Genomic DNA, 25261 nt, shown 5'->3' with positions numbered 1-25261 from the left:
CATGTCAGCTGCTCATGCCACAATCATATTTCAGGAAGCCAGGTCAGGTTTAACACTCAGCTTGCTTGCTTTCTTGTCAGCCCTTCATTTTTGCAAACACTCATTGGAACTGGCAGCCACAGTTCAACCTGCTGCTCCTGTGAGAGTTTGTTGCTGGGAAAGCCACATCTACCTTCATCATTCAGTCCATCAGCCCGGCAGTTTATGGAAGCTCTCACATAGTGCTCTACACCTCGGGTACTTTGGCAGTGTCTCAGCTTGTCAGCAGGGGACATTCCGGGCCACCCTCCTCACATACCTGTCCACTTCTCAGGTGAATATAGCCACCTATGAACTGTATGGAGAGATCATCAGCTTTTGTCTTAGCCTTCCCAGTGCCTGGGTATGGGGGGAGACCCACAGAGCTCTGCTATGCCCAGAAACCTCCTGGGGGTCCCTCCTGCCATCTGTAGTCAACACTCACATGCACGTATGTGCATGCACACACTCACACATATCGCGTGTCTCTGTGTGATCTAGCAAAGATGTCCTTCTCTGGGGCAAAATCCTAAAAGAAAAGTGAGAATCTTGGCCTATATTCCGATTGAGGACCTCACGTTGTATCACCTGTTCAGAGCACAGGCACAAACCTAACTATTCTTTCTGCCATCTCATTGTCGTCACCTTTGCTTATTGTCCAAATATTCCTTTCTTTTCTGTCTCTAAGTTTGATCTAAATTCTCTTACTGTGTCTTTATTATAATTTTCTCTTTCTCCTTCTCATATGATTCTTCTTGAAGGACGGGACTTGTGGGTAAGGCTTAGCAACCACTCCATGGGATATCTGTATATATAATCTCATTAGAAGAAGAAAATACTGTTTTAATTTTAAAAAATGTTCTTTTAAAAAGGAAAGAAAATAGGAAGCATAAAATATTTAGGAAGTATCCTTAAGCTTGCTCTTTAGCGCACATAATGTAGAGGTGTGGATCCTCAACTAACTGACATGAACTAAATATAAGAAGGTAGAGCAGTAACCTATGGAGACTGTAGATCATACCACAATGATGACTTGAAGCTAATGCCATAAACTAACCATCATTTTCATACCTGCTCTTTCTCTCCTTATGTGTAGTATTTAGGGGAAGGTCTGGGTCCATTTCTCCCTTACTAAACCACCTGTTTATCAGCTGGAGAGAACCTTCTCCAGCTTACTTGTTCACTGTGACAAGTTCATAACATGCTAATAAAATATAACAAAAATAGGGCAGAGACTGGAGGTGCCGCTCAGTGGCAGAGCCCTTACCTAATATCCACGAGACCCCGGACAGCATCCTCAGCACTGTGGGCCCCCTGTGCTACCTCAACAGCAAACCAGCAAGAAGGACACACTGCCTCCTTCTCTGTTCTGTGTTCTCCACATTGTCTGCTCTGTAGTGGATCTGACAGCTGGAACTGAGAGCCAGGCAGAGACTTTGGACACCTTTGGCAGTTTCATGGGCAGCAATCATGGTGTCCTTATATCCATTCAGCTGGCCACCTGAAACATGGTGAGAGTAAACACAACTCTTAGAAAGGCTACCTCAACCACAGCCCATGTGTGGTAGGTCCCTTCCAGCTGTTGGAAGTGAAAAGGGCCACTGCTGGGGTTCGGAGCTGGAGACACGAGCTGCATGACTGGATGTCCTGTGCCTTGGCCACCTCGCCTTGGCTGGGCTGCAGAGCACTCTTCCTACTGCTGTTCCCACTCAAGAAAGATGACAAATAATCAATCGAGTGTTGCTGGTGGCATAGACTCTGGATCCTTTGTGGGTAAAAAAGGCAAGAAGATAAGGTATTATCTTCTGGTACTGAGTCCAGATAAGCTATTCCTATTTGACAGAATCTCCCAATTGGTGGAGTATGTCCTCTGACCAGAACACACATGCCTCTTCCTTCAGACAGTGCTTACCATTGTCGTCTCCTGACTTAAGAAAGCTCAGGTTTAAGGACAGCAAGGCTATGTGCGGCCCTGGCCAGAGGAAGCCAGAGGACCCATTCAAACAAAGCACCAGTCCCACAACATTGAGTTAAAATAACGTTAGAACAATTCTCTCTCTTGCTAACTTCGAGCTAAATGCCTCACGCATCTTGCCACCTCATGTGAAGTACAGTGCTTTCTACCTTGCATTTTGCTACTTTTCAGTTCCTGGAAGTGGATTTCTGAGAGTGCCTAGCTGCTTCTGTAGGTATTAAGTAGGGAGCTTGCTAGTTTGATAGCCTGTCACAAACACCCTGTCCCTCCCATGCATGATGCCAAAAATCCTGTGGGAAGAAGGGAGCCAGGTGCTGTTCAGACAGTCTTTTTCTGAGTACAGTTATGTTCAGAGCATGCCAGTTTTCAGATCTTGTCATTTATCTCAGAAGGGCTCAAGAGGAGATACAAGGTCATAGTAACACACACACACACACACACACAGAGAGAGAGAGAGAGAGAGAGAGATTGAGAGAGAGAGAGAGAGAGAGAGAGAGAGAGAGAGAGAGAGAGAGAGGTGATATCAGGCTTCTGAATAGGGATCTCAAGGCTGGGAACACAATGGAGATGGAGATGGCTGGCCCTCAGGTAGCCACAGTGTGTGAGGATCAAGTGCAGAACTGACGCCCAGATCTCCAGTCTGTGAGGATGGGGAATGTGAAGAGCCAGTGGGGAGATACCAGGTTAAGAGAGGAGTTGATCTGGATGTCTTTGTCAGAACCTAGGAACTAGTGTGCATAACTAGATGAGAACTAAAATGGTTACAAACACAGGGGTTGTTTGTGAGCTTTGGATGTTGGGGGATTGCTTGTCTATTTTTTTTTTTTTTTAGCATTTTTCCTAAGGTTCATCCACTTATTCAATAGTGTGACTAGCTGAGATACTTCCTGACACCGATTGCCAGTAGTACAGGAACTTTAACACAGGACTCAAGATGTTCGAGTCTTGGCAAGAAGTTTGAAAGTTGGCTGTGACCTGCTAAGAGCAGCATGTAGAACTGCCACCTTATTCCACTGGACAGGTGGAAGAGGACCTGAAGGCTGTGCCGCACACACCTGCCAACCGCATGGCTGACAGCGGCAGGAAGCTCAGGCAGCAGGTGACACGGTCTGGGATGGGCAGTGGCAGGGTGGTGGGACATGCTGGTATAGGATGTGACTGGAAGACACTGAGAAAAGCGAACAGTCAGGCACATGCTTCTTCAAGAAACTGAGGTGTGGAGGCGAGGGTGGAGGAGTTTCGGATGGTTAGGATAGATAAGAGTCCAGATGATTCTCACCTATGAGGGACGGCATTGTAGGAAGGAAGCTAGGTGTGGGAGATGGAACAACTTTGGAAAGGGGTGCCCTATTCAAGGGCCTGGAGAGAATGGGGTGATGGGCTGGAGCCCAAGTAGATCCTGATGTCTGAGCCCTGGGTACAATTCTGTCGTCTTCTGTTTCCAGCCTTTGACAGTCCTCGGCTGGTGCTGTGCTGGGCCGTGTAGGACACAGGGCTGCATAGGACACTGTAAGCTGCACTTCAGGACGCTTAAAGTTGGGTCAGGAGCTGATGGAATGGGGAGGAGAGGTGTGATGCCTCCAGAGCTATTTTGGCCTGGCACCTGGTTTGGGTGGAAGTCACTCAGAGCAGGTGTGAGATCTCACATCTGGACCCTCAGCTGTGTCCACAGACAGAACAATTGAATTTATTTGTATTTTAGCTGCCTTTTCTGTAAGGTTGGAGTCATAGTACCTTCCATGAGTGATGTCAGCTACCTAGTGGCCCCTTGTTGCAAGAAAACCCCTAAGCTGTCGAATTGACAGGATGACTGAAGAATGAAATGTGTAGGTGTTGAGGCGTAATGGCATCTGGCTTCAGCCCCTGCTCAGCATACGACCAGCACTCCAGGAAGAACTTGGCCCTGAGCATCTTAGAAAAGGAGTTCATAGTCCTCTTCTTTAGCCAAGCATGGCAATGTATGCCTTTTTAAAAATTTGTATTTATTTATTTGAGATAGGGAGGAAGAAAGAGAATGGGTGCACCAGGGCCTCCAGCCACTGCAAACGAACTCCAGACACATGCGCCACCTTGTGCATCTGGCTTATGTGGGTCCTAGGGAATTGAACCTGGGTCTTTTGGCTTTGCAGGCAAGTGCCTTAACTGCTAAGCCATGTCTCTAGTCCCATAGTCCTCTTCTTTGCCTGTTCTTTGCTACGCCAGCCGTGTCACTTTTAGTAGCTCAGCCACAGCCAGAGGTTGCCCCTCCATTACATTTGTTGACATTGCCAAAGTCTCTGTAAGCACTTGTTAATAAACGACTAGTGACTTTGTGATAAAGCTTACATGACTTAAAGACACTATGCAAAAAATAAGCTATGGCATATTTTTTTAAATATTTTGTTTTTATTTATTTATTTGACAGAGAGAGAGAGTGAGAGAGAGAATGGACACACCAGGGCCTCCAGCCACTGCAAACGAACTCCAGACACATGCGCCCCCTTGTGCATCTGGCTTATGTAGGGTCTGGGGAATGGAACCTAGGCCCTTTTTGCAGGCAAATGCCTTAACTGCTAAGCCATCATTCCAGCCCCCAGTGGCATATTTTTAACTTTTAATACAAATTAAATTATTTGCCTTCCATAGAAGATGCCACTGTCTCTCTTAGACTTAAAATTGGAGCATAGGTCTTCCCTCTTGTTCTGAAAATATCTCAAGTATATCAGAGCCTCTCTTAAGATGAAAACAGCAGGAGGGGTGTACGAAATACAGAGCTAGATACAAACCAGAGTGTGGTTCGTAGCATGTCACCTTCTGTCTCCCTGATGCTTCTGAGTTTAGTGATCTGAACAGGACTTGACATCTCGGGTGTTTAGAGCATCTTCTACGACAACACTTACCAGGTTTTGTGAAATTGAAGGTCCTGAAAAAAGTTAAATGCACTCTTGCTAAGAGCACTACTTCGCCTGTAGAATTGTGAAAAAATTCTACACATTTTGTTACCTGTACCTTTCCTCAAACAGTGGTTTGAAATGACAGTAAAGTTATCAAGGACACAAGCACACGGCTGAAAGTAAATCACTGAGAACCTTCCCAGAGTCCAACCCTAGTGGCTGCTTCTTGTGATGAACCAAGGAGTAGATTTTTACAGGATGCCAAGAAAAGAGAGAAGCCCCCTCCTGGCCAGTCTTCAAATGAGTGAATACCTGGTCCCTGGACACACTCGCCTCTCCCATGTCCTGGCTCCGTCCCCAACCCCGGATGTGGCTAAGAAGCAACAGGCTTAGCTGTGACATCCACAAAATGTGCAGAGCTTGGGAGCCTGCTTCAGCCTCCATGTCATCAGTTGGCCATGATTCATTGTTTAGAAGACTCTGCTACCATGGGCTGGAGAGATGGCTTAGTGGTTAAGCGCTTGCCTGTGAAGCCTAAGAACCCTGGTTCAAGGCTCAACTCCCCAGGACCCACGTTAGCCAGATGCACAAGGGGGCGCACGCGTCTGGCGTTCGTTTGCAGTGGCTGGAAGCCCTGGCGCGCCCACTCTCTCTGTGTCCTTCTCTGCCTCTTTCTCGCTCTGTCTGTCGCTCTCAAATAAATAGATAAAAATAAACAAAAAATATATTAAAAAAAAAAAGACTCTGCTACCCATTTGTAGAGCACTGCGTGTGCTCAAGTGTGTGTATGCACACACCTAAGTGTGTGAGCTGTGGTTCAGCTTCAGGAACATGCATGTTTCTCAAGCCTCTCGAGCATCAGAGAGACAGCCTGCGTACAGCCTGTAGCCCACACGGAAGGCTGCCTGGGAGAGTGTGGGTTTTGAACACTAACTGCCATGCATATGGTCTTAGGGCTGGAGAGAGGGCTCATCGGTGAAAGGCACTTGCTTGCAAAGCCTGACAGCCCAGGCTCAGTGTAGACCAGGGTTTTGCTATTGCCTTATTACTCATCCACAAAGAGCACCACACACTGCTTTCTCCTAAACTCTGGCTGTAGGTATAAATACAAGTAGTACATGAACAGAACTTCATTTTCAATTTATTTTTGCTGTGTTGCAATAGAACTTGATAGCTATAGCTAATTTTTTTTTTAAGATCACAGTTGGCTTTAAACGTCTTTTTCTATTTTATTTATTTAAGAGAGAAAGAAGAAGGCAGGTAAGAAAGAGAGAGAATGGTCATGCCAGGGCCATCAGCCACTGTAAATGAATTCCAGATGCATGTGCCACCATGTGTATCTGGCTTGTGTGGATCCTTGGGAGTCAGACCTGGGTCCTTTGGTTTTGGAGGCAAACACTTTAACTGATAAACCATCTCTCCAGCCATAAACCTTTTGTGGTTTTAGAGAATCAAAGTTTAGGACAAAAACTAGCAGGGTGATGTGAATGTCACTAAGAACTGAACAATTTGTAAAAGGATTATCATCCAATGTAAAGTAATGTATTGTCTTAGTTTTAATATTGAACAATAATGTATAAAATAGAAAGCATTCTGACAGAATTACATAGTTTAAAACTTATGTGTGGGTTACCCAACACTGCATAAATCTACATATCCTAGTGGAAAAATGCTGCTGCAATGCTAATCTTTTAGCTCCTTTATTCCTCAGTTTACTGGTAAGTACCAATACATCCCCACGGCTGTGTCCCCCATCAGCGCACACACACCATCAGATGATGCGGCTGCATGGATGAAGGGCTGCATAGGGAAAGGAATGCTCCTATCAGACCATGTTTATCTTCAGCCTTCACCATCAGCACCACATGAACATTATGTCACCTGCTCAGAGAGTTTCACACTTTTTCAGCTATTTTGAAGTCCTCACATTATAAAACTATTGCCTTCTAAAACACATTTGCCTTTTCTCTTATTATCTGAGGCGCTAGCTCCCTGTGACAAAAAATCACTAAGTTGGAAACATTTGTGTAGAAGGTTTGGAGCTCAGATTATCTTAAAGTATCACTCGGTCACTGTTTGCAGGCCATCAAGCACATCCCTAAGTAGACAGATCAGTGTATAATGACTCGGATGGGGTGCACAATACTCACTTATCTCAGGAGATTTAGACCATCATGAATAGAGGAAGAGCAAAGGAAGGTTAGGAAATAGTTAAGTAATAGTTGAGACAGGGGTTTGAAAATGTGTGCCCATAACCCAGTATTTTATTAAGTTTTTCATGTAGAAAAGAGGAGGGTCTGTGACTTAACAAGTTTGGAAACTGTGGTTTATGAAAATTTTGATAAATATTCCTATTTCATGAAAGTCATATGAGAGTCTTTCACTAGTTCAGTAGTTAGATCAACAAGTTTAATTTAGCAGCTACATTGTGTACATTATCTATGATAGTCACTGGAGTGTGCTCTTGGAGAGAAATCACATGTGTGCACACCCATGTGTGTATGTGTGTAACACATACATGCACACTCATGGGCCAAATATATCAAGTCTTAAGAAATAGAAATCAACTTAAAAGTCTACCTAGAAAATAAAAACAACTTGAAGACTTTACACCATTTGTGAAAGCAGCTGATAAGAAATGTCCAAAGAAGTTGGTAGTTTTTTTTTTTTTTAAGGTAGAAGAAAGCAACAGTTTTCCCCACCCACTGTGTTGCTTGGAAATTTTCTAATTTTCTATGAACACTTTCTAAGACAAAGCTGAATGCAGAACATTTGCAGTGCAATCTACCCATGAAAATACATGCTGATTTGGTGGAGATACATGTCATGCTGAGGCGGAGGTCCTGGACCAGTGCTGCTGAAAGCTTTCTCAGTTCTAGAGGGATTCAAGGTGGGCTTCTCAGGTGTTGAAAGCCCTCCAGAGCTTGCTCACACCACTCTGTGTTGAGTCCCTTGGAGTCTGAAGTCCTGTTCTGAGTACGGACTCTTCTGTCTGAGAACAGCAGGAGCAAGTTAGTAGGTAACCCGTAGCTTTGCATTGGTAATATGCTTCTTAAAATAATAATATCTTTTAACTTCATGGTATCTTTGATGATATTACAACCCAGCTTTCTTTGTGCCTTCTTTATTGCAGTTACATATGGGGCTGATGGCTTTAGGGATTTTCATGCAATAATTCCCAAATCTTTCTCTCGTAAGTATACACTTTGCTTCTGGAAAACAGGAGCATGTACTCATCCCATACTGAGTGCCATCGTGTAAACATTGTGACTTGCATGTTTTCTTGATCAGCATGTTCCTTTACCCTTGGGAAAGTGAGAAAAATAAATGTTTACCATCCCATCCATTAAACAGGGATATCATCATTCATAACATAAAGTACAAAACAAGGGGTTTGGGTTTTGTCTTGTCTTTTTTGAGACGCAGCCTCACTCTGTAGTCCTGGCTGGCCTCCACGTTGCTGCAGTCTTCCTGCTTCTGCCTCCCAAGTGCTGAGGTTATAGGCATGCACCCCCACATCTGGCTCAGTAGTAGAGAGTGGGGTAACAGTGGGGAGGGGCTGAGAGCAGCCCCGTGGGACTGTCAGTCTGCAGGGCTGCTCCCACTGTCACGGTGAAGGCCGTAGTCATGGCCTGTATGTCCCACACTTTGTGTTAGCCTCAAGACACCAGCATGTTCTCAAGATAGTTTTTGCAAATTGGTGGGACAGAAGAAGAAGTGGTATGCTTTTTCTCTTGACCTGCAGTGAGAACTTTATAACTGAGCAAACAAAACTCACAGGCTGCCAGGCCGTTCTCTGGTAGTGGCTTGCCACACGAGTGGACACACTGTTGTGCGTACAGACCTGCTCTGTTCTGAGTTGTTATATTAAAAACCAATGTTGATTTCATGTTTCTTTTTTAGGTATTGAGAGCTGATAAATAATTAATATATTTGGACATCTTCCTTAATAGAAGTGCTTTAAGAACAAATTGTTTTTTAATGCATAGGGAAATGACTACTAAAACGTTACAAGTTGTTAACCCTTTTGGATTTCAGTCTTTCGAACCTATATTAATAGATTCTGTAATATTCTAAAACAACACCAAAAAGCAGGTTGTGCTTGTTCATGCTCTTCTGTTATTTGGATTTTTGTGTATGTGTAGTGTTGAGCATTAACCCAGAGCCTTGTGCATGCTAAGCAAGAGCTCTATCAACAAGTTGCTTCCTCAGCCCAGGCTGTTGTAATATACAAGTAAAGAGAGGTTTCTGACACCCTAGTTGTTAAAAACTACTTGGTGTGTAAAGGATTTAGTATTATCAACTTAAACGTTGTTTAAAAAACTTGTTATTTTCTGTATCCATAGGTGTGCATAATATGTTTTGATCAAAATCCCATCCCATTACCTTCTTTCCATCATCCACCCTCTTACACTGAACCCCAGTTTAACTTCCCAGACCAGACTGAATACTTTTCCAGAATATAAAGCATTTAACGAGATGTTTCTCTTGCTAATATTCTCTTGACTCAACTTTAAAATAACAGCTTGAGATTTACTTCTGCAATGTAGGCATATGTATCCACGTAAATGTTTGTATGAATGGATATGTGTGTGTCCTAATGCACATATAAAGCATTAACATGCCAGCACAGGGAAGTCATGGTAATTTTAAGAGGATCAATTATGTTGTTGAAATGCTTTGAGAAAACACATGCACTAGAGAGTGAGTTATAACATTCTGAGATAGTCTCATTGGTTCTGGGGAAAGATTAAGCCAGCATATGATAATGTCCAAACAGATTCTTGGGTGAGACCTCTAGGGTGAAAGATAATACTGGAGATATATATGCACTGGACAATTTTCTGAAACATAATTTTAATGAACTTTCTGTATATACGCTTACTTAAATTTGTTCATGAGTTAATAGCATCTCATTTTCTCTCTTTCTTCCCCTCAGTATTCACAAATTGTAAATATCCTCCTGGTACAAATGGCTGATTGATCCTAATTATACCCCCACCCAACAGCAACCAAACTGTTCTAGGCCAATATCGCCACCTGGTGGTCAAGTTACAGAACTGTCTTCCTTGATTCCAGATACCTCTCTCCTTCCTTTCTGTCTCCTCTACCATCTTTAATCCAACCTATATCCCTGATACCTGTGGGAAAGGTTGACATGCTTGTAACCTTTTTCTCTTTTCTGTACTTTCCCATCTTTTTCTTTGCCTATCTTTTGCCTCTGACTTCATTCTGCTTAAAATCCTAAAGCACTGAATAAGAAGTGTTTCTAAAAATGTGCACAGGAGCTGGGGAGAAGACTTAGCAGGTAAAGCGCTTGCTTTGCCCGCACAAGAACATGAACTTATCCCTGCGCTGCATAAGACTTAGGCTCGGCCCACCCTGAGGAGACAGAGGCAGGGAGTCCCTGGGGCTGACTGAATTCAACTAGCGAGCCTAGCCGCATCAATGAGCTCCAGGTTCACTGAGAAAAGTAAGGTGAGGCTGGAGAGATGGGTCAGTGGTTAAGGCGCTTGCCTGTGAAGCCTAAAGACCCAGGTTTGACTCCCCAGGTCCCACATAAGCCAGACGCACAAGATGACACAAGTGTGCAAGGTCACACATATGTACTCTAGGTGGAGCACGAGTGTGGAGTTAGATTACGGTGGCTGGAGGCCCCGGCGCGCCAATTCTCTCCCCTCTCCCCTCTCTCTCTCCCTCACTTGCTGTTACTCTCCTGCATAAAATAAGCCAGTCCATTGGGTTTGCCTCAAAAAAGAGAACAGTAAGGTGGGGAGAGATTACAAGGACACTGACATCAGTCTCTGGTTTTCACGTGTATGCACACACCCATACCCACATTCAAGCACATACATCCTTATGCATACCACGCACGTGGACATGTGCAACAGACTTTTTTAAAGTAACTTGCTAAGATATAAACTTTGTATTTTAAGTGATACTGTTATAATAAATGGCTCGAATTAATGTTTAAATTTTCCATAGCTTTTTTAAATTTTTTATTTATTTTTGTTTTTGAAGGTGAGGTCTCACTTCTAGCCCATGCTGACCTGAAATTTACTATGTAGTCTCAGGCTGTTCTGGAACTCAAAGCAATCCCCCTACTTCAACGCCCAAGAGCTGGGATTAAAGGCAAGCATCACCATGCTCAGCTTCTTCTTCTTCTTCTTCTTCTTTTTTTTTTTTTTTTTTTTTGATACAGGTTCTCATATAGCCCAGGCTGGTCTCAAAGCTCAAAGACAATGACTGACTTTGAATGGCTAATCCTCCTGCTTCAGTTTTCCCAGTGCTAGAATTTCAAGCGTGTGCCAAAATCTCCTTTAGAGGAAACCATAATCCCACTAAGGAAGGCCCCAGCCTAACAGGAGCTGAGGTGAGGGATAAAAGAGAGTATAACCTATTATATATAAATTTAAATTTAAGAAAAAGTAATTGATGTATGATAATGGTGGCTCGTACTTTTAATCCTAGTACTCAGGAGGCTGAAGTAAGAGAATAACCATGAGTTCAAGGCCAGTCTGGGCCACAAAGTGAGATCCTGGTCAGCCTGACTTAGAGTGAGACCCTGCTTCAAAAGGCCAGGCATGGTGGTGCATGCCTTTAACCCCACCACTTGGGAGGCAGAGGTAGGAGGATAACCATGAGTTTGAGGCCACCCTGAGATTACAGAGTGAATTCCAGGTTAGCCTGAGCTAGAATGAGATCCTACCTCCAAAAAAATCAAAAAAAAAAAGGCAACAATAATAACAAAAAGCAAAAACATTGATGTATGTGTGTGTGTATATGTGTGTACATTTGCACCTCAAATCATGTAATTATGACAGATAATTCCATGATGTATCTGCCATGTTTTTACTCAGTTTGATTCACCCCAGTTGCTATTGCTCCAAGGCTGTTCTTACTCCCATTTTCCATTGAAAATATTGAGCATTTCAAACTTATATGGCCTAGACTCACAATGAGTGAGAACTTCAGAATACTTTTTCAATGCAAAATCATGTTCTGAGTACCAAAAATTACTTTTCCAATAAAACTTGAAGGCACATTCTGCTAAGGAGATGACAATGAAAAAGAAACAAACATCTGTAAGCTGGGGACTCCCAGCATGCATTATCCCTCTGCATTAGAAGTGCTTAATTATTCACGAATGCATATCACACTTGGCAGAGAGGCCAGGCTTCTTGGTTCCTGTTGGCCTGAGTTCCTCTGACTCTCCAGGTTCCTCGACACAAAACTTTCAGTACGCTCAAGTGCTTGCTGCATTCATAGCAGGATTTCTCTCTTAGGACTCTCCACTTAGTACACATATCAGAAGCTTCTAAACTACAGGGGATAAGGTTTGACTTTCCTTATTTTTAAGTAGCCTTGACTAGGGACTTGACAACATCCATTGTTAATATAGGCCAAATTTATTGAATGACAGATTCAGACCCTCATCCACTGTCTCTCAGTCACTGGAAAAGCTCGGAGCTTCTGGGGAAGACACTGATGGGTCTCTACTTCATGTTGTATATTTAATCATTTCAGCTGAGCACCTTACCAGGTTCACATTTTATAAGTAGTGGAATACAGTTGAGGTTTACAAAATATTTATAAGTATATTCTTTATATTCAGAGGGGGGGGAGAGAGAGAGAGAGAGAGAGGGAATGCAGCATTTCATTGAAGCAGTTCCAGACAACTAATCAGTTCTCAGAGACCCCCATTTTCAAGGGCTGCTGAGCAGAAATCGGTCAGTTCCCTTCCACGTAGCCAGAACCCACTTTGAACTTGTTCTTGCAGATATGGGAACATGTCCCCTGAATGTGTAGGAACTCTGCACACTATCCAGATCTGAAATTCGACATGCTGACAGTGTACTTCTTCTTACCAAATGCCCCTGTCTCTGGGCATCTATTCCTTACTCATCACAGACCTCTGAAGTCCTAACAGGTCCTACAATGTCCTCATCATACTAGCAAGTTCCCACCTCTGGAACATTCAGCAGTTGACATGGAAATCCTCCACAAAACAAGTGCAGTGCCTGCCAAATAGAAAGCCCCCACTATGTTTCCACTACTTATGGTCCTTGGCCGTACCTTCAGGGATGTAAAGATCTTGTCAGCACCCTCCTTTTCAGAAACTCACACTGTCACAGCAACTTTAGCTTTCTCCCTTGAAGTTTATGTGCAACATAATCTCTTTCATGTGTATATGTTTATACATATGTATAATTTTAAAATATTCTGCAATTATCAGCATGAGTTTACACCAAGTAAGTCTGAAATATTTAATGTATATTCTTGATAGCCATCCATTGTGTATGTATGTCTGTCCAAAATTGTATCTACTGTCCTTACTGATGTCAGGACAACTTGCAAGTGATTCTCCTTTCATCTACTTCTGTCATATCTGTTAGCCACATTGTCTTGTGTGGGATAACAATGCAACAGCCCTGTGTCCAGTTACCAAGTCTTCTGGCTTTGAGATGTCTGTGACATTTAGAGCAACATCCACTGCAGGCTCCCTCTTCTACTTCCTTCCGGACTCTTCACATTCCCTTCTTATGCAAGCAGCCTGCTAAAGCAGAACTTCTGCTCCTAATACCAGAAAACTGAAGATTACAGCCAACATGCCTCTGCCGCCCTCTGAGAAATTTCCACATAGACATCAGTGACACATGCCACAGATAACCCCAAGGGGTCACACAAATACTTTGCCATGCTTACTGATGCATGGGAATGTCTGGAAGGTGCTTTGGTGTCATACATACATAGATGTCCTCAAAAAGCAAAGTCAGGTTTGATTAACTGGCTGCCTCCACATTAGTGAAATCCAGCTGAGTTGTGAACCTGCTTAAGGGATCATCCAATAGGTAAATAGTGCCGTTTTCAACCATGGGTGCTCCTGGTTCACACGCTGCTGTCTTAGCTGTCATGGGCGGGGAGGGGTCAGATTTCCATGCCTGCTGTAATTTTTTCCACTGGTTTTATACAACCCACATCTCAGTTAAGTTACCACATGGGTAATATAAATAATCTAAGGTTAAGAAGATCTTCCTAGCTTTAACATGTTTCCAGAGCAAGTTTAGCCCAGTCTGTTACCTATTGCTGTAACAAAATTTCTAAGACTGGGCTGGAGAGATGGCTTAGCAGTTAAGTGCTTGCCTGTGAAGCCTAAGGACCCCGGTTCGAGGCTCGGTTCCCCAGGTCCCACGTTAGCCAGATGCACAAGGGGGCGCACGCGTCTGGAGTTCATTTGCAGAGGCTGGAAGCCCTGGCACGCCCATTCTCTCTCTCTCCCTCTATCTGTCTTTCTCTCTGTGTCTGTCGCTCTCAAATAAATAAATAAAAAAAAAATTAAAAAAAAAATTTCTAAGACTAAGTAGAAAGAATGGAAGTCCATTGAGCTTGTGGTCCTGAAAGCCGAGAAGTCCAAAAGCATGGTGTTCACAGCTCGGGGGGACCTTCTGCTACATCATAACATGGTAGGAGGTATCACGTGCCTAGACAGAGCAACTGTCCCAGCTCAGTTCTCTGCTTTTATAAAGCACTGTTAACTTTGCATTACTACAGGGAACTGCCTAAGGCGGAGATTTATAACGAGATATGCATGTGTGGTTCTGATCCTGTGGGCTCGAGGAAAGAGCAAGCAGAGCCTCTGCTGAGGGCCTGGTGGTTGGGGGGTAGGGACATACATCATAGAAGACCAACACATCTAGAGAGACATGCAGGGAAGATCCCACAGTCCCTTCCGAGGACCTCCCACCAGGCCCTGCCTCTCACCAGTTCCATCACTTTCTGATAGAGCCCCTTGGGGACAAAGCCTGTAAAACATGGGACTTGTGGAGATGCTCATCCATAGCAAGATGGGTACAGACACAGGTGAACAAACTTCTCTCCTACAGTTACCAGGGAATGCTGAGTCTAGAGAATTTCATGGCCTTTAGCCCCATGGCCTGAAGGGCAAGCCTGCCTCCCTGTCTCCCTTATTAATGGCATGGGTGGTATTCAGTCTCTTGTTTGGCCTCTGGGAACGGTTAAACTTCATGGAACAGCATTTCGAGAAGCCTTGTCACAGGATTTCTCAGCACTCTCCTAGGTGTGGGTCCGACAGGAAGAGACAGATAACATGATTCAACCTTCCAGTCCATCCTCACTTTGGGAGGCTTCAGAACACACCCTGGGGCTGTACCCATGCTCCAATCCACTCATCTCATGCCCTTCTCTTTTCATCTTTGCTCCAAAGAGCCAACAGGAAGTCCTTGGCAGTTAAGTGGTTAGAAATGTGGCACTAGGGGCTGGTGTCCTGCCATTGCCTCCCAGCTGTGACACTTGCCAAGCCATGTGACCCTGGCAAATTGCTTAAGCTTTTGTGCCTCTGCTTCTTCAGCTGTGCAGTAGGGTGTGAATGGCACTTCCCTTGTAGAGATCTTGTGAGGGTTAAAGTGCACACACAGTTCAGGTGCTTGGACCTGACACGAGGTGCCACAACCGTGTTGGGGTCAGGCCGAGCAGAACGCTCTGTAGAAAGAGCAGATGAAGTGCACGTCAATTTCTATGTTCCAGTCTGGGTCCTGCACTGTGATCCCAGCTCCTGCTTGTCTGACTCTTCGCAGCTGCCCTGGTAGGCCAGGACTGAGATAGTTACCCTTTCGATGGATGAGGAGCAAGACACAGAAATTACGTAACCTACCCGAGATCTCTGTACTTTTCAGTAAAGGAGCAAAAAGACCCTAGTCCAGCCACTGTGCACGCAGGATTACCGGAGCCCAGACATCCCAGTCAAGAGGGATTTGGGGAATAAGATCCCTGTTGCCTTCATCTTTTCATATTTCACTGCTGCAGTTAGTTTCACCATGCTGGCTCAGAGCACCTGGCCCAAGCAGCTGTTGGGAGGAAAGGGCTTCTTTTGGCTTATGGTCCCAAGGGGAACCTCCATAAAGGCAGGGGAAACATGGCATAGCAAAGACTGCACATGAGCCAACATTAGGTGGACACTAGCAGCAGGAGAGTATGCCAAGCACTGGCAAGGGGAAGCTGGCTATAAGACCCATAAACCTGACCCTACTAATGCATCTCCTCCAGGAAACTCCAAATTGCCATCAGTTGTGGACCTAGAGTTCAGAGCACATGAGTTTATGGGGACATCTGACTCGAATCACCTCAATCACCTGAAAGGGCTATGATCTCTGTAGATTGCTTAAAGTAGATGTTCTCATCAGTAAGTGTACCCCAAGATCTCCAGTGGAATATCCAAACACTCTTCTGGGCTCGCCCTGTCCTCTGAGAACCAGGAGGGCTGGGGGATGCAGGAGCGCACATTTCTGACAAGTTCTCAGTCACGTTCGTGCTGCTTCACTGGGGGTGAAGCTGAGAGAATCCTGGACAGAAAAAGGTGATCAAAAATTATGTCAACAGGGGCTGGAGGGATGGCTTAGTGGTTAAGGCATTTGCCTGCAAAGCCAAAGGACCCAGGTTCGATTCCCCGGGACCCACGTTAGCCAGATGTACAAGGGGGCCCAAGTGTCTGGAGTTCATTTAGAGTGGCTGGAAGCCCTGGCACACCCATTCTCTCTCTCCCTCTCTCTCTCCCTCTCTCTCTCTCTCTCTCTCTCTCTCTCCCTCCCTCTCTCCTTTCTCTGTCAAAAAATATAAACTATTTAAAAAATGTTTAAAAAATTATGTCAACCATTTCACTGGTTACCTTACTCTTACAAGTCTGTAAATATAGTGGGTAAAATTATGGGTCCTGGTGTGAACACAGTTTCTCCTGGTCATTACATGTATTTCAGGATGCTATGCATGATTTCTCATATTTTCTTTAGGAAAGAAAACAGACAAATGATAAAGTTGTCATGTCACTTACACATAAGGCAAAGCCAATAGCAGTTTTCATCATACTTAAGCCACTCATGTCTTCCTGTTTGCATAACTCTTACCTCTCTGTTGCATTCATAAGCTACTACAGATAACCTTTCAGAGAGTAAAGGAGCTGTCAGAGGACACCTCTGATAAAGGGTGCTGAATAACATGGAAAAAAGAAAACTGAAAAACACCTGGGATCAGATGCTGAACATGAATTCCCAAATTTTATCCCAAATCCAGTAACATTTAGATGAATGTGCATAAGAGAGTTTTAACAAATCAATAACCATTTCTTAGGGATTGTGCACTATGAGCCTGTCAGCCCTAGAGAAGTGTCTGAATACTCGCTTCCTACTGCCAGCTGCTCAATGGGCAAGGAGTATGCAGGATTCAGCTCTTGAAATCCCACAGGGCTGTGGGTCTGGTGAGGTCCCACCCTAAATTGCTAACTTTTTGCTACTGTGTTGCTCTGATATGATCTTTGTTGCAATGACACTGAGTGGCCTCCTGTGTTGTCTCTTTCAGCCAGTAATGTTAAAGTAGAGACTCAGAGTGATGAAGAGAATGGGCGTGCCTGTGAAATGAATGGGGAAGAATGTGCGGAGGATTTACGAATGCTTGATGCCTCAGGAGAGAAAATGAATGGCTCCCACAGGGACCAAGGCAGCTCGGCTTTGTCAGGAGTTGGAGGCATTCGACTTCCTAACGGAAAACTAAAGTGTGATATCTGTGGGATCATTTGCATCGGGCCCAATGTGCTCATGGTTCACAAAAGAAGCCACACTGGTAAGGCCTGGCAGAATTTCTCCTTTCATGGCCTTGAGGCGGTCCTGTGGGTGTGGAAGGAGCAAAACATGCAGTGGAGCTAGGAACACAGCTCAGTAGTACAGCAGATGCCTCGGACATGCAAGGCCCCAGGCTCAGGTACCATGAAAGTGGGGGGACATTTATGTGGTTTGGAACATGTCCCAAGTGACCATTAGGGCAGAGGTTGAAAGCAATGGGCTCCAAGTTATACTGAGGTAAAGCATTTATATTCCGGGACAGTGTTTGAAAGGACTTGTCCATATGTCCCTAGTGAACCTTATAAGTGTAAAGTAAACATTAACAGCATGTACGTGAGGGGCTGGTGCACTTGCTGACATGTCTCAGGTACTGTGTTGGCCCTTATGTTTACATCAACCCTCTTTATAAAGCAAGACCAAAGGGTATGAAATATACCTTTACATAAACTTTGCACTGAGAAACCATGAATAAAATATGTGTTAAAGTCATACTGAACACACAGGGTTCACTGTTTGGAGACATTAGTGAATGGTGGCAAAGCAGCAAAATGGCGTTCTTCAGAAAGGGTGCGCTCGATTTACAGGCGGCTTGCCCCGTAACACGGAGTCGTTTGGGTCAGACCACTACATAGTTCTCATCATCCGACACTGGGAAGGAATCCATGCCAGATCCCTGCCATATGGAAAGGTTCCCTAGCGGCTTTGGGAGGGTTAGAGAGTGTAATATTCTCCATACACCAATGTGTAAATCTAGTGTTGAGGAGCTGTGCTCACGCCTGCCATGGAGTGTAGAAAGCCCGGCCAAGCCTGTCTGTCTGTCTGTCATAAAGTTCTGCTGAGTGGACAGTCAGCTACATGCTAACAGAGCAATCACAGCATCACCACTATGGGCACTGAAGAGTCTTAAATGTAAAATATCAACAACACTTGCTACATTTAATTGCATGTATAAGATGTCTTTTGAACTGAACAGAAACTTTACTCTTCTTTTTATAGGAAGTTTCCTGAAAGGTAGGTAAAGTATGATAAGCTAACCAACTCTCATAGTCACAGAAAGCTTGTACATAGAGCATAGATACCCTGAGCCATCTGTGTCTGGCGTCTTTGGGGCATCATAAAATTAGCATCTGCCATTGCAGTGTCCAGGAGGGGAACCGGATGGGTGCAAACCTGCTTTGGAGACATAGCAGATAATATTTTATAAGAGACTGCAGAAAAATGAGGAGGATGACCTGAAAATTATAGCTTTGTATGCTTGTTACATAGGGCCAAACCAAGGTATGTTTATCAAAAATACAAGAAGTCAGAACCAGATACATAGGATAGGAGACAGACCCAGAGAACACTCAACTCCTACCGAACCAGATATCCAGAGACACAGAGGCTCTCAAGACCTCATCACTGAAGCAGACCTAAAATGAACCCAACATGGCTCAAGGAAATTCACAGAAGAGGGGGTGGAAAGGTTGTGAGAGCCACATATTGGGAAATTGTGCTCAGAGACATTGCCTCGTACCCATAACTGATATCTAACCCCCCAATGCATGACCCACATTCCCCATGGTAGAGGGTCCCTGCAGAGGGGTGAGGACAAGCTAACGATGGTACCAACATGGGTGAGTGCACACTGGGTACATAACTAATAACAATAATGAACTAAAAACATTAAGAAGTAACTGAAAAACACATTGAGCAAAAAGATGTTAATAGAGCAATGAATATATTTGTAAGGTTGAAACTTTTATATGCAAGTAGAAGCCACTTCCAATGTAATATATTCCACTTAAAATATATGTAGGAAGCCAACGAAAATGTAGCTCCTAAATTTAGGCAAATTTGGCTTTTCTGGAGGGCAGCTTAACCTTAAATTACACACCGAAATAGACCTATCACATACAGTGCTAAGAGGAGTGTGAGGGTAATCCCACTTTCTGCTTTCTGTGATGAGGTGGAACGAGCTAGGAGGAAGCTGTTGTGGTAGACACTCACGGGCGGCTCCATGAGCTGTGGTAATTCACTCCTGATGAGGACTACGCCTCACAATGAATTGCTTTCCTGCAGATTCATGCAAGGCCTGGCTGTCCAGTGAAAACTTTTTTAAATAGGTACTTCATAAGTGAATCCAATTCTGACATACTAAACTGCCAAAGGTAATGACTACCTGTCTTGATTAAAAAAAAAAAAAAAAAAAGAATTACATTTAATGAACAAACCTGCCAAACAGACATGAAAGTGGCACCTGCTGTTGTCTTGTACTTTCCCCACAAACAGCACCTAAGCGTCACAACTACCCCAATATGCTGAGTTCTTCAATTGTTGAACAGATACCTTCCAGAATTCAGGGCATACCATCAACTGTATGCATCCTACATGGCCTTTTACTTTAAAAGAAGAAATCTCTAAAGAGTGCACGTGTGTCTTCTCCACAGTAATCCGATGTGCATGAATACACAGGGCTACAAGTAGACATAGAAACTACATTTTCCCAACTATGTTTGAGTAATTAAACATACCAGAAAGGTTTTGATCTCCCCGTGTCTAGGTAGTATATATCAGCAGTGGCATACTTTCTGTGCTTCTCCAACTTGAAAGAGGCTGTGAATCACAGGATTTTGTGAAAAGGCTGGCTCTGATTCAGACCCTGGGAGAGGCTGGAGGGTGGCCATTTCTAAGAAGTGGCCAGGACTGGGGAGTCCAGAGCATGCTAACATGATAAGCATATCTCATGGAGGAGCGAGCAGTCAGGACCACCTGGGCAGCCTTTCAGGAGATTAGACAGGATGTGATGCCCCTGTGGATAAGATAGAAAGTACACTATGACCTCAGTTTCTCACTCCGCCCATGTTCCAGTTAGCCAGGCTCAGGGCTCCTCCGCCCCTCCCCTGATAAACTGAGTGATCTCTGGGGCATCTCCCAGAGTGGAGCCCTGGCCCTGCCCATCCCACCTGGGTAAATTTCTACAGCCAAAACTCTCTAAGTGGCTGTGGGCATTGGTGCTCTATGTTCAGTTTCATGCTTGGTTAAGTTGCCACAACCTCTCCATACCCACCAGAATTTCAGGGTGGGTATGAGAAGCAGACAGAGGATTGTAGAAAACATGTAGAGAGCACAGCAAGGATCCACCAGTATTCAGAATATTATTATCCTCACTAATAAAGACTGAGAAATGGCCCCGCATGGGCTGTTCTCACTGGTGGATCAAAGGCATCTGCCCTGCGCCCAGCCCAGCACAGCGTGCAGTGCATACACAGTGGTGACACATCCATTCTTGCAGTCAAACATTTTGTAATTTACTTCCAGAGAGGCTGTCAGAAGTCCCCCAAGCTGCACAGGCTTGGAGACTTTCTTTTGTACCCAGTTATTAGAAGGGTCTCACACACTCCTAAAGAAACTTCAGCCAGGAAAACGTGAAGACGAAATTTGGAATTTGTGATGTCAAACTCCTTGTCCCAGCGAAGTAAAAGTAGAACCACAATACCAATCTGTTGACCTGCAAGGAAGCAGGCAATGGCCACCAACAACATAAAGAGACCCTCATAGCCCTGTTCTCCAGGCAGTGTGTCCCTTGAGTGGAACACTCTGTATTTTCCCTTTTGGGAATGTCTCCAAGACCCGCTCTCCTTAGAGTGCACATGCTGTCGAAAACTAACAGATTTTGAGTGAGGCCTGCCCTGCAGCGGGAATTTAAGTGCCAGGAAAACAGACCCCACAAGGACCACTGACTCAATGGAAAGAGAGACCTCAGTTTCTAAGGAATGGCTATCTTTCCTTCCTGAGGGTTGGAGTGCTTGTAATCATCTACCCTTTCTGCTTCCCACTCTCTGTTTTCCTTCCACTGTATCAGACCTGGGAGACACAGCCTCTGAGCACCTCCCCAGTGTTCCTTTGGGTGCTAGGTGTAAGACTGGACTAACGGGCTTTGGCCATTCCACAGACACACTTGGATCACCAGGAATGTTGCCCACATCCTTACTATGGACATTTATTTTTGTGTGGCATGGCTTTCTCCACTTGTCTTCTCACCCAGCCTGAGGGTCAGCCCTGTCCAGATAAAAAAGAACTGTGGGGCTGGAGAGATAGCTGAGCAGTTAAAGCGTTTGCCTGCAAAGCCAAAGGACCCAGGTCAAGCCAGATGCACAAGGGGGCGCATGTGTCTGGAATTTGTTTCCAGTGGCTAGAGGCCCTGAGCGCCCATTCCCTATCTGCCTCTTTCCTTTTCTATCATCTATCTATCTTTCTCTCAAATAAATAAATAAATGTAAAAATATTTTTCAAAACTAAAAGAAAAAGAACTGTGGCCAGAGGTGTATCTCGGCTCCCCCCGCTGGGGCAACCTGTGCATGGCATCTCTCACTCTCCTGTGCGCTTCTCCCTGTGTTCAGCTGGAATCGAGCACAGACTCAGTGACCACATCCTAGGAAGGCTCAGCTCTCAGCAGTGACCCAGTGTCCACGTGTGCTATGTGCTGGTGCTCAGCTGAGACCCATGAAGAAAGCTTTACTGCATTCGGGTTAACATCAAAACCCCATTGACTGGCCTTCAGCTCATCAAATATTGCTGTAAATAAGTTTCAACTTTTATATCATCCCTGACCAGTGAAAAAGATGAAGGATAATCAGAAAATTTAAGTGCAAGTATAGATTTTAAAGTTTAATCTGCAGTGGATTTTAATAGTACTAGATGCCTCTTAATTACTTTTGATGAGTGATATTCATCCTCGCCACCATTAATTATTGGGAAAATGGTATTTAAATAGGCATTTTGACACATTCTTTATTCCTGAGAAAACATGTCCTCAGGACATATGATGTTAAGTTAAGAGTTAAAGGAAGTGTCCTTGAATTAGGTATTAAGACTTGTAATTAGAGCAAGCACATCAGGACAATAGGATATTGCTTTTTTTGTTTGTTCGTTTTGTTTTTTGTTTTTGTTTTTTCGAGGTGGGGTCTCACTCTAACTCAGGCTGGAATTCACTATGTAGTCTTACGGTGGCCTCAAACTCATGGTGATCCTCCTACCTCCACTTCCCAAGTTCTGGGATTAAAGGTGTGCACCACCACGCCCAGCTTAGGATATTGCTTGTTCACAGAGAACTATGCACCTTTGCCAAGCCCACAGCATAAGCACTCACACTGTGGGGTCTCAGGACACAGGTCAACTCGACTTCCCTTGTAAGGATCCTTCAAGGACAGTTACATCTGCTCTGGAAGTGGAACTTGTCTCTGTGGGTTTAGACAAATGAGAGCTCAGAGGGTCTCCACGTTGTGAAGCAGGGACAAGGCAGCAAGTCTCCAGGCAGCTCTGACTTCCTCCATGTGCTGGGAGAGTAGGCCCTTTTCCTTGGAAGACGGCCTTCATAGCCCTGTTTCTTAAGTTCTCATTGTATTCAATCTTTCTCCAATCTCTCTCTCCCTCGCACTTCTCTGTCTGTCTCTCTCCTGACTTGCCTGCTTAGGGACAGACAGGTAATGGAGAAGAAATTGAAAGGGAAAATACAGGGAAAATGTAAATGAAAAGAAGTTATTATAACTGTTATAATGAAGTGCCTTTCATTTAAATATAAGAATGTAACGCTGAAATGAACTTGTGATCCTGAAATGCATTTTTAATGAGTTCCCTTTTTATTTTGCTGCTTCAGTGGCATATTTTAAAGACCCTTTGAAAAAAGCCACATTAAAAACCCCACCAAATGCCACAACACGCAAAATTGGATATTGGTTTATTCCAAAACTGCTGATCAGGAAGAGTGGCTCTTCATCACAAAATGTTGCAGTCACTTTATTTAAATGAGTTTGAATTTGCATTGTGATGTGCCATTCTGATTTAGGGAAAAAAAATTAGATTTTCAGATCAAATTGACCCAGCCAGTGAAGCGTTAAGGAGCTGGCAGGTTTAGTGTGAAAGCCGCATGTTCTATCAAACCTGCAGCCGGTGGGAGTCACCGGGCCCATGGGAAACAACTTCCTCGCAGCGGCTGTCTTCCTGTGCGGGGCCTGGTCCTGTTCTTACCCAGCTTCTCCTCTGCCCTCCTCGCCCAGGAGAACGGCCTTTCCAATGCAACCAGTGTGGGGCCTCCTTCACTCAGAAGGGCAACTTGCTGCGCCACATCAAGCTGCACTCGGGTGAGAAGCCCTTCAAGTGCCACCTCTGCAACTATGCCTGCCGCAGGAGAGACGCCCTCACTGGCCACCTGAGGACACACTCTGGTAGGTCATCTGGGCTGCCAGGCCCAAGCCTGGAGTCTCGGCAGTTGTTTGGCAGGGGGTCCCCCAGATCACAGGCCCTATGTTCCCAATGTCCTCGTCGCTGCCCTCCCGCCCCACCCAGTGACAGCGTCAGCCCCCATGGTCAACTTTGCTGTTGAACCTGGGGAAAATGGGCGGGGGTGGACACATACGTCCCCCCTCACGATATATTTCAGAAGAGGCACACAGGGATTTCCTCAAAGGATTTCCCCCATTGTACTGCTGGCGCCCCAAAGTTTCCGCACACATTTCGTTATGTTAGCCTCATCCACACAGGCCTCTGTGGAGGGGACGCATCAGTGGCTCAGAGCATACCTGCCAGCTCAGGCACCCCGCCCTGGCCAGAGGCACTCTCCTTACTCTGAAACCAATGGAGCCGTGTGGTGCTGTCTGCACACTGCTGCAGCAGCATTGCCTTGCAAGGTCATGCCAGATAAATCTACGGTAGAATGTGAGCTCTCCCAGCCTGTGTCACACAAGTCCGTTTTTGACTAGATCTCATCTGCCTTCAGGCTCAATGTGCTGCAGCCCCACAAGCCTCCAGGTCAGAGAGAAAGAGATCTTGGTCAGTCACTGCATGGTAGGCTTCCCTACCACGCGTGCACACAGCTTTCTTCTACTCGGTCCAGTTGGGGACACTTGCTATCGCGTGTTGAAAGAGTCTCTGTGGGCAGAAGGCTGATGGCCCTTGTCCCAGCCCTCACCCTCACAGAATCCCTCTACCCCAGGCAGTCATCAGCACTCTGCCATTGCTTAATAACTTCTCAAACAGCAACTATGTCCCCCAGGCAGGTGTTGTGGGACAGGGGTCCTCAGCCCAGCCCCTTCCCACTGCCAACACCCACCCAAACATAAGAGGTGCTCATTTCACGGGGCCAGTCTTAGAGACCCTGAATGTGCTCATCCCTAAGTCCCACATGTCTTGAGCCCCTCAGGAGGGAGAAGCACACACAAGTAAGAGTGCCAGCATCCTACACGTGTGTGGCATGGGAGGGTGTTGAGGGCTGTGTGCGGGCAGAGAAGGAAGATAGTCTGGCCCAGTAGGAGGTACCAGTAGAGATTCCCATGGGAGGAGGGCTGGAGCTTTTGTCCAGGCCCATCCTCTAGGGCTTTTGTAAACAAATGAGAGTGGGATTCTACAATGTGGGCCAGAGCCTAGTTCTGGTGAGTGATCCCCACCACACGGGTAGTGACCCAGACAGCCGTAGGTAAGAAGAGGAGTCTTCGGGCCCTGAGCCACATCAAGTCCATCTTTCTCCCTGACTATGAGCATGCAGAAGGTTCCTGAAAACTCAAAGCAGAAAATTGTGATGGTTTGGCCAAACAATACCTGCCAAAAAAAGGAGCAGTTCCCAACCAATGGGCGGTTCCTCCATGCTGCGGGCAGGCCAGCAGGGGGTGGCAGTGGGGTCCACCTCCCAGTCCCGAGTGGCGTCTAAGCCCAGGCCTAGAAGGGATTGGCTGCGGGGATATAGGGAGTGGAAGGCTCCTTGACATGCCCATGAGACTGTGTTCACATGT

The 25261-nt window shown here is 45.2% G+C and overlaps 1 protein-coding gene across 11 annotated transcripts in view; it reads left to right on the top strand.

Moving 5' to 3' along the window:
• The window catches only part of Ikzf1 (IKAROS family zinc finger 1), a 100436-nt gene that overhangs the window by 57975 nt on the left and 17200 nt on the right, over window positions 1–25261 (top strand). For 6 of the 11 annotated variants that reach the window (XM_045135464.1, XM_045135461.1, XM_045135460.1 and 3 more), the window contains 3 exons: window positions 8000–8059; window positions 17236–17496; window positions 23534–23701. In XM_045135464.1, the coding sequence (XP_044991399.1) occupies window positions 8000–8059; window positions 17236–17496; window positions 23534–23701 (489 nt within the window). The remainder of the gene's footprint in view (window positions 1–7999; window positions 8060–17235; window positions 17497–23533; window positions 23702–25261) is intronic. The other 5 variants (XM_045135466.1, XM_045135462.1, XM_045135470.1 and 2 more) reach the window with 3 other exon arrangements.

This window comes from Jaculus jaculus, chromosome 16 (genome assembly GCF_020740685.1).
Source record: "Jaculus jaculus isolate mJacJac1 chromosome 16, mJacJac1.mat.Y.cur, whole genome shotgun sequence".
Classification (NCBI taxonomy): domain Eukaryota; kingdom Metazoa; phylum Chordata; class Mammalia; order Rodentia; family Dipodidae; genus Jaculus; species Jaculus jaculus.
Note: the sequence above shows the minus strand (reverse complement) of the source record. Positions and strands in the feature narration are given on the sequence as shown.